The sequence below is a fragment of the Petaurus breviceps genome, unplaced genomic scaffold (assembly GCF_028583685.1).
Source record: "Petaurus breviceps papuanus isolate PSGF00001 unplaced genomic scaffold, PetGlider_PUasm1.0 185, whole genome shotgun sequence".
Classification (NCBI taxonomy): Eukaryota; Metazoa; Chordata; class Mammalia; order Diprotodontia; family Petauridae; genus Petaurus; species Petaurus breviceps.
Genome location: NW_027185797.1, coordinates 3,806,289 through 3,816,534, shown reverse-complemented (window position 1 = coordinate 3,816,534; position 10,246 = coordinate 3,806,289). Strand labels below are relative to the sequence as shown.

Sequence of the window (10,246 nt, the reverse complement as noted above, 5' to 3'; positions counted from 1 at the left end):
GGGGGGGGGGGAGACGGTGCATACAGAGGGTACCGTAATGTAGCGTGTAGCACAGGGGATCACCTTCACTACAGTAGCAATCTCAATAGGGCTTATTTTCGGGGGAAGGCTTATTTTAGAGAAATCTTACACAGTAAGGGGAGGGCTTATTTTCGGGATAGGTCTTATTATAGGGGAAACATGGTGGTAGCAACAAAGTAGCAGCAGCAGCAGCAGCAGCAGTAGTAGTAGTAGTTCAGAATCATGGTCAAACTCAAGCCACCCACAAACCCTATTTTTCACATTAATATGGGTATATACCCTACTTCAAAAAAACCAATATAAGAAAACTCAGGGGTGGCCAGGTAGAACAGCGAGTAAGACACCGGCTCCAGTGTCGGGATGACCTGGGGATCGAATCCCAGGCTCAGACACATAGCACGCACCCATAAACACCTGGCCATGTAACCTTGAGCAAGTTACTTAACCCCAATTGCTTAGGGGTGGCCAGGTGGCTCAGCAAGTAAGAGCACTGGCTCCAGTGTCAGGATGACCTGGATCAAATCCGGGCTCAGATACTCAGCACCACACCCAGAAATAACTGGCTATGAAACCTTGAGCAAGTTACTTAACCCCAATTGCTTTAAAAAAAAAAAAAGAAAACTCAAATTTATTTTTAAAAAGAAAACTCAAAGGTCCATATAAATTCTGGGCCATTGTTAACATTCCCAAAGGATTCTCTACCTTACAAGTGATTACATTTGTTATATATTTATTTATTTACAATGTTACTATTATTAATATTACAAAAGTATTATTTATTTAATGAGCTATTGCATTTGTTAGAATGTTACAGCTGTTAACATTACAAAATAAATAATAAATAAATAATATTGTAAAAATTTTTTAATTTATTTTTTAAATTTAAAAATATTAAAATTGTAAATAATAGAGCTTCCCTTATTCCAGTGTTTCTCACAGGGGCATAGATTTAGAGTTCTACAAATAGGGAAAATGAGGCACAGAATAGTTAAGCGATTTGCCTAGCATCACTCAGCTAGTGTCTGAGGTGGGATTTGAATTCAGGTCTTCCTAACTCCAATTTCAGTATCCTATCCACTATGCCCTGCATGTTAGTGCCATTACTAAATGAAAATCGCCAAAACCAGAACATAAAATAAGCTTGCAATGAAAAGCTGAGTCCATGGGGAAACAGACCTCTACTGACCAAAATGCACTCTACAGGCAGCTCTTAGGTGGTCAGATAGGGCTTCACTGGAAGCATAGCTAGGCCTCATTTCCCCTTTCTCCTCCAATGACTAAAGGGTTGGGGGCTGGTAATAGAGAGGTAGACAAGATCTCTGTCTCTAAGAGGCTAACCTGGATCTTCTGGTTCCCATAGGTGGTCTATGTAACTGCATCCCTGCCTTACTTTGTTCTTATCATCTATTTGATTCGTGGTCTCACCCTTCATGGAGCCATCAATGGCCTTGTGTACATGTTCACACCCAAGGTAAGGATGAACTTTCATTGCCTTTGATACTTAGCTGTCTAGTTGCCCACCCTCCCCACATATACATATACAATCCTATCTAACTTCTTTTTACATATTATCTTCCCAATGATCACCTTTACACAGGTCATTTTCAGCCCTAACCTTTCTCCTGAGCCCCAGGTTCATATCACCAGCTGCCATTTGGACATCTTGAAATGCATGTACCATAGGCTTCTGACTCACCATGCCCAAAACAGAACTTATTACCTTTAGTCTCAGAACTCACCCCTTTCCCTGTTTCAGTCAAAGGTGCCATCTTCTAGTCCTTTAGGCTTACAACCTTGGTATTATCCTTAACCTCTCTTTTATAATCACTCCACACCCAAACATTGGCAAGTCTTATTTCTATCTTCATGACATTTCTCATAAACATCCCTTTCTTACCACTCTGGTGCAGACCTTCACTACCTCATACCCAGGAGAGTACTTCAGTTGCCTTCCAATTAATCTCCCTTTCTCAAGTCTCTCCTCCCTCTGGGGCAGATAGGCAGCACAGTGAATAGAGTACCAGCCCTGAAGTCAAGAGGACCTGAGTTCGAATCTTGTCTCAGACACTTCACACTTCACTAGCTGTGTGACCTTGGGCAAGTCATTTCACTCCAATTTCCTTGGCTTCCTCCTAAAAAAACAGCCTCTCAGGGTGGCTAGGTGGCACAGTGAGTAAAACACCAGCCCTGGAGTCAGGAGGACTCGAGTTTGGTTCCAGCCTCAGACACTTAACACACACACACACACACACACACACACACACACACACACACACAACTAGCTGTGTAACCTTGGGCAAGTTACTTAACCCCAATTGCCCTCCAAAAGCAAAAAAATAAAAATAAAAATAAAAAAAGATAAAAGAAACCCATTCTCTGATCAGGTTACCTCCCTACACAATATACTAGAGTGGCTCTCTCTCATTTCCAAGACTAAACATCAAATGTTCTTTTTGACACTTAAGAGGCCTTAATGACCTTGCCACTTCCTATCTTTCCAGTCTTCTTATTATATTAAATATTTTTTGCGGTGCTGATAAGTCAGCCAGCCAATGAATAAGAGTCAAAGGGCCAGCTTGCTCCCATTTTAAAGACCCTAGGCAGAAAGAAGGCCTTTCTCCTTTCTTCAGCCCTCTCTGTCTGGGGCACTCAATATAAATGGAGGAATTGGAGAAATAAAAATGATCACAGGATCCTAGAACTTAAAGCATAGAATGGACCTTAAAGAAATTCTACTCTAACTTTTGTTTTCAGATGAGGAAACAGGACCAGGGAAATGAAGTGACTTTGCTGAGGACTTGAACCCAGGCTTTCTGACCCCAAATCCAGTGGCCTTTCCCCCTATTATGGTTACATAGATACTGTATGCCATGGGACTAAGAGAGAGAAGTTACAGAAAACAGAAGAGGAACACAGAAAGGGAGATGAGAGGGCAGCCAATGCAAACCTTACCCATTCTGTATTTTGTCTAGTCCTCTAAATAGCTAAGTACAGTGATAGACTGTGGAACTTGAAATCAGAAAGACCTGAGTTTGAATCCTGCCTTAGACACTTACCAGCTGAGGAAGGCACTCATTTGGTCTCTGCTTCAGTTTTCTCATCTGTAAAATAGAGACAATGATGGCGCCTACTTCACATGGTGGTTGTGAGGATCAAAGGAGATGACACGTTTGCTTTGTAAATCTGGAAGCACTACCTAGCTGCTAGTTATTCTGCTAACATTACGCCTCTCCTCTGTACAAAGAGCAAGTGGGAATAGCATTACAGATTTCAAAGGGATCTCCCAGGTCATCCCGCTCAAAACTTCCTCCCAAGGTACAGCATCCTTGGCCAGTTGTCATCTAGCCCTTGGTTCAATAACTGCACAGAGTAGGAATCCCCTCCATAACACTCTTGGTGTGTGGTTATCTATTGCTACCAATGCACCTCTAGGAAGACAGGAGGTGCACTTCACGAGGAATACCAATTCCATTTTCAGATCTTCCTTTTGGACTATAGAGCCCCAAGGGAAGGAGCTTCCCATAGCTCCATTCTGCCCTGGAGAGCCAAGGACAGTGGTGAGGGCATGGGGAACACTGTCTTCTGGGAAATAAATCTTCCACTTGCTTTGGATTCTAGTTTCGTTGTGGTTGGAAAGAGGAAGAGAGGAATGTAGTGGAAAGATTCTGAATCTTAGAATCAAAAGCCCTGCATGTATGTTTTAGGTCTGCCACTTTCTAGCTGTTTCATCCTGGGCTAGTCCCCTCATATCTCTGGACCTTCATCACTTAGTTTTCTCAATGATAAAATATAAATAATAATATTGTCACTCTCTGACTCAGTTTCCTCATCTACAAAATAGGAGAATTGGATTTGATGGCCTCTGTGGTCTCTTCAAATACTAAACCTATTAGATTATGATCTCATAAATATTCTATAAAGATTAAAATGCTTTAGGGATGAGTTATTATTATTTTCACCATTATTATTCTGTGAAGTGGAAAGAAGACTCCCTTTCCTTTACTCCACAAACCTATCATTCAACCCCTCTTTTCCATCCCTCATTTGCTAATTAAGCTCCATGATGAAACAGGCAGCTACCTGGAGAAGACTTTATAGGAGGAGTTGGTGGCATATGGGACCAGACTCTCACATCCATCCTCTTCCCTCCTTTCACATTGCTAGTGCCTTAATTCAAATCCTTGTCCCATCTCACTTGTACTATTTGAAGAGTTTCCCAATTGGTCTTTGCTTCCAGCCTTCTTTACCAATCCATCCTCAACACTACAGGCAAAACAAACTTCCTAGGCATTGATCTGACCATATCACTCCCCTACTCAAAAATCTTCCATGGCTCCCAGTTTCCTCTAGGAGGAAATATAAATTCCTCAGCCTGGAATTGAAAGTTCTCCAAAATCTGGCCCCTACTAACCTTTCCAAATTTACTGTCTGAATAACATTCATAATTGGGTATAGATGTTCTCTGAGGGCAAGGACTGTTTGGGTTTTGGGGGATTTTTTGCCTTTCTTTGTCTCCTCAGCATTATGGTTCCTGGCACATGGCAAGAATTTAATGACTGCTCGTTAACTTACTCCTATGTTACAAACCCTGGTGCCAGAGTAGCCAATATGTCCTTATGCTCTGATCATCTTCTCCTCCACCTTTGATTTTGCAGATAGAGCAGTTAGCTAACCCCAAAGCCTGGATCAATGCGGCCACACAGATCTTCTTCTCCCTCGGCCTCGGGTTTGGCAGCCTGATTGCCTATGCCAGCTACAATGATCCATCCAGCAATTGCCAGAAGCACGCCATCCTTGTGTCCCTGATTAACAGTTCCACATCCATCTTTGCCAGCATTGTCACCTTCTCCATCTATGGCTTCAAGGCCACTTTCAACTATGAGAACTGCATCAATAAGTAAGAATGATGGGTAGGTCACAGGGTCCTAGATTGAGAGATAAAAGAAACCCTTGGAAGCTATCTAATCTAATCCCTTTATTTTACAGATTAGTAAATTGAGGCCCAGAGAGGCTGAGTGATTTAGGATCATAGGAGCATACACTGAAAGATTGAAAGGACCTTGAAAGTCATTGGATTTACTTTACCTATTTTAAAGATGAGGAAATTAAGGCATGTCAAGTGATTTGCCCAGGGTTAGTAAGTGTCTGAATTTAAATTGCCCAAGGTCACATGGTAAATAAGTAACAGATTCAGGATTTCAACCCAGGTTCCCTGACTCTCAATCCAGTAACCTTTCCACTACATTATTCTGTCTCAGACCTCTAACTATTGTCCTCATGTACCACCTAGAGGTTGTTGTCTACCCCCATGACCTTTCCCTCTCCTCTGCCTTTCCACTGAACCTCCTGCACCTCTCTTCATTGTTAATCAATTTTAGCATCATGAGATTTGGAGCTAGAGGGAACTTTAAGAGGTCATTGGGTCTAGCCCCTTCATTTTAGAAGTGAGAAAACTAGAGAGGTGAAGTGATTTGATCAGCATCACACACAATGACTCAGCTGGGACTTGAACTCCAGTCTTCCTAACACCAAATCCAGTTGTATCCACCAAGCTAGACTTCTTCCCAATCAATGTGTCAGCCGAGGATACAAATACAGAAATGGAATGGTACCTGTCCTTGAGGTGCTTTCATTCTATCATGAAGTCCTCCTCATTCCCCTCACATTCTTTCTATTTTTTAGGGTTCAATGGATCCTAGCCTTCTCCTGAAGAAGTCATATCTCCTGAAATGCCCTTTGGAATTGGCTCCTCCTTTTCTCCCAGTCTTTGGTATACAGGACCAGTTGGCATGCTTCATGCATCCCATAACCACTTTCAGGCTCTCCCTCTCACCAATGACCTCTTCTAAGTTTACTCTCCTTTCTAGCTCCTTGCTGTTGACATCTTGCACCTTCTAGGCCATGTCCTCTCCTCTGCAGCACTGTCTCCTATTCCAACCTTTATCCCCTTGCAAAACCCCATCTCCCAGTCCCTCGACCTCCTCTCCTTCCTAACCCTGTCTTTGAAGTATCTCAATCATGCCCTACTCTCTCTTCCATTCTAAATGAATTATCCCCAAAAGCTGGGATTCCTACTTGACTCCTACTTCTTACACTTACTACCTGTGTGACCTTGGACAAGTCATTTGGACACCAGGGTCCTCATGTATAAAATAAGGGGGTTGGATTAGGCAGCTTCTGAGATCCTTCCAGCCCCAAATCTATAATTCTATAGCTTATGTCACAGCTCTGATTATATGCCATTATATGGGGGAGGGGGAGGAATGTGTCTCTGGAGTCACATAATACAAATGTCCCTACATTTTGGATGTACTTCTTATCTAAATAAGTCAATGATTAAATTATAGGGGGAGTGTATAAAAATCCTACATCCCCTTTCTCACTACAAAGATAGGGCTGGTGACATGGCAGCAAAAGGTCCTTTTCATCTTCCCAGAGAGTGCAACCAAACTCTTCCACCATAGTGGGCTTTATAAAGTTCATATAAGTGGGAACTAACACAGTGAACTTGATTCCCCAGGATGATCTTGCTGCTGACCAACACCTTTGACCTTGAAGATGGCTTTCTGACCTCAGGAAACCTGGAGGAGATGAAAGCTCACCTAGCATCTTCCTACCCAAAGGAATATAGTGAAGTGTTCCCACAGATTAAAAACTGTAGTTTGGAATCAGAACTAGATACCGTAAGTGTTGTTGATACAGCTTCTATGTTGTCTTTCCCATGATGCCTGCTGCCACAAGCCAAACAAGAAACCTCATAGTGTGAGAAAAGGTGAGCTCTATCCATCAGGAGCTCAAGAGATCAATTCTGTCTGTGAATCAAGAAAGACTAGAAATTTCCCACTGATATCGTTATTTCTTTTAATCTTATTTTTGTATCAGCTTAATATCTATATATGTTCTTCATCCTTCTCTTCTTTATTCAGAGAGGTATCCTCTATAACAAAGAATAAAAGGGGGAGAGCAAAACTAGCCAACACATCAAGGAAGTCTGACAGTATTGTTGCATACCTGTATATTACCTGACAGTAATGTTATATACCTATAGACTCCCACCTCTGCAAAGTAGGGAGTAAAGCTCATTTTCTCATCTCTTTTGAGGGTCAACTTTGGCCAATATAATAACTCAGCATTCAAATTTTTTTGTTTTATTAAATTTACTTTTAGTTTACAACATTCAGTTCCACAATCCCTCGAGTTCCAAATTTTCTCCCCCTCCTTCTCTTCCCCCCTCCTCCCCATGGCAGCATGCAATCTGATATAGGTTCTACAAATACCTTCACATTAAACATCAGTCAAGTCATAAAAAAGAATTATAACCAATGGAATGAACAACAAGAGAGAAAAAGCAAAACAAAAAAGAGAGAGCATGTAGTTTCCTTCAGTCTGCATTCAGACTGTAATTCTTTCTCTGGATGTGGACAGCCCTTTCCATCGGGAGTCTTTTGGAGCTGTCTTATAGCCTTGCATTACTGAAAGGAGCCCAGTCTATCAAAGTTAGTCATCACAGATACAATTATGTTCAATGTTCTCCTAATTCTGTTCCCCTTACTCAGCATCAGTTCATATAAATTTCTCCAGGTTATTATGAAGTCCAAATGCTCCTCATGTCTTATAGCACAATCATATTCCATTACATTCAAATACCACAACTTGTTTAGCCATTCCCCAATTGATGGGCATTCCCTTGATTTCCAAGTTTTTGCCAGCACAAAAAGAGCTGGTTTAAGTATTTTTGTACATGCAGGTTAGATTTTTTTATTGGTGGTGTTATTTCCATTTACATGATTGCAATCATTGGGTATATTGTCTCCCTGGTTCTGCTTCCTTGACTTTGTATCAATTCATATAAAACTTCCTATGTTTCTCAGTATTTCTCATAGGCATTGTTTCTTACAGTTTGGTAATGGTCTATCACATTCAGGTGCCATAATATTATTCTCAGGGGAGAACAGAGCATGTTAGATCCTGACAAACAAACCTCAATACCTAAGATCATGCCATGCTTCTACCTAAGAGTTCTCAAGATGATAGATAAATTTGAGTTTCTAGCATCTCAAAATTCTGCAAAGCATTACTAATTCTCATTTTTCATATGATTGGCTCACTTAGGCACAGTGCCATTGAGTGGCATGCTTGGAGATAAATGGCAAAATAGACATGTAGCTCAAAGACACATAAAGGAACGTCCTAGGAACCCAGAGAACCCCTGAACGTTGGGTTCCATCCCTGCCCACTAGAACGATAAGTAGGGTTGGCACTCCTGACATAACATGGTGTCTTCTTCTTATTGGCAGGCTGTCCAGGGGACTGGACTGTCATTTATTGTCTACACTGAAGCCATTAAAAACATGGAGGTGTCCCAGATGTGGTCGGTGCTATACTTCATTATGCTGCTGATGCTGGGGATAGGAAGCATGTTGGGGAACAGTGCTGCCATCCTCACTCCTCTGACAGACAGCAAGTTTATTTCAAGTCACTTGCCCAAGGAGGTGATCTCAGGTTAGCCTTTCACTGGGCTCAATGTACTAAGGGTAGGCAGACCAATGAGCTTATACTCTAAAGAATTGTCCAGATGGGAAGTCCTCTGAAGTGGTTGGCTAACAATCATTTCTTGAGCAGTTACTATGTGCCAAGCACTGTGCCAAGTGTTGGGAATACAAATACAAGCAGAAAGAAAGGGACTCGCCACCCTCAGGAAGCTTACATTCTAGTGGAGGAAAGACAACATAAAGGGAAACTAGGGTGGGGGAGAGATAAGGGTACTCATCAGATCAGCATTGACATCTCTGCCTCTACAAATATATTGGTATAATATGCCCAGATATATGTAAAGATAGATAGATAGATATGATATGATAGACAGGCAGATAGAGAGATAGATAGACAGACAGACATGTAGATAGATTTAGATGATAGATAGATAGAAAGATAGATGAGATAGATAGATAGATGATAGATGATAAATAGATAGATAGATGATAGATATGATAGAAAGATAGGCAGATAGATAGATGATAGATAGATAGATAGATAGATAGATAGATAGATAGATAGATTGATAGATTGATTGATAGATATGATAGGCAGATAGATAGATAGATAGATAGATTGATAGATTGATTGATAGATATGATAGGCAGATAGATAGATAGATAGATAGATAGAGAGATAGATTGATTGATTGATTGATATGATAGGCAGATAGATAGATAGATAGATAGATAGATAGATAGATAGATAGATAGATAGATAGATAGATAGACAGATAGACAGACAGACAGACAGACAGATAGGCAGATAGATAGACAGACAGATATATAGTGGGTATGAAGCCACAGATGTTGCACAGATGTTTGTCATGCCACTCAGCCCTTGGATGCATGGGGAGGCACAGCTGATCCATTCAGCGGGCCTGCCTCCCCTGGGCTCCCAAGAGATAAAGACTTCCAGAAAGTTGAGAAGTTCCTCTTGCCCCCCCAGGTCTTATATGCTTCATTAACTGTACTGTCGGGTTGGTGTTCACCTTGCAGTCAGGAAACTACTGGTTTGACATATTCAATGACTACGCCGCCACCCTCTCCCTGCTGCTCATTGTGCTGGTGGAAATAATTGCTGTTTGTTATATTTATGGCCTAACAAGGTAAGATTCTAAATCCCTTTTCCAGACTAATCAGCTAATCTGGGTGGAAAAGAGGTGCAAAGAACAGTAACCGATTCACCCAGTTGTTGGGTTTTCTACTTTTCCCCTTCTAAACAGCCTGTGGGGCTGTGGATAGAGAAGAAGCCCGTGACCCTATCTCCTTTACTTTACTTACTTTGCTACCTTTAAAGTACCAGATTTGGGGATTCCTCAACCTCTCAGGGAAAACAAGCTATTTCCTAATGGGAACTAACACTGCTTTTGGAAAACTTTATGTCCAAATAATTTTCTGTTAATTCACCCCACTTGCCAGGTTTAAAATTGTGTTTGATCTCCCCTCTGCCCTTCACTTACTTCAAACTTGTAACCATTGTCAGACATTCTATAAAATGGGGCTAATGAGGGCACCTACCTGCTAAGGGTGCTTCAAGGAGGAAATTAGATGAGATTTGTAAAGCATTTTGCAAACCACAAAGTGCTATATAAATTCTAGCTGTTATTATTATTGTTATTGCCATTGTTCAATCAATCAACAAGAACTTACTAAGCACCTACTATGTGCCAGGCACAGGGCTACAGTCA

The 10,246-nt window shown here is 41.3% G+C and overlaps 1 protein-coding gene across 1 annotated transcript in view; it reads left to right on the top strand.

Annotated features, from left to right (window-relative positions):
- The window catches only part of SLC6A20 (solute carrier family 6 member 20), a 51,205-nt gene that overhangs the window by 34,517 nt on the left and 6,442 nt on the right, over positions 1 to 10,246 (top strand). The window contains exons 5-9 of the mRNA XM_069088349.1: positions 1,382 to 1,492; positions 4,677 to 4,918; positions 6,542 to 6,704; positions 8,319 to 8,523; positions 9,505 to 9,664. Of these exons, the coding sequence (XP_068944450.1) occupies positions 1,382 to 1,492; positions 4,677 to 4,918; positions 6,542 to 6,704; positions 8,319 to 8,523; positions 9,505 to 9,664 (881 nt within the window). The remainder of the gene's footprint in view (positions 1 to 1,381; positions 1,493 to 4,676; positions 4,919 to 6,541; positions 6,705 to 8,318; positions 8,524 to 9,504; positions 9,665 to 10,246) is intronic.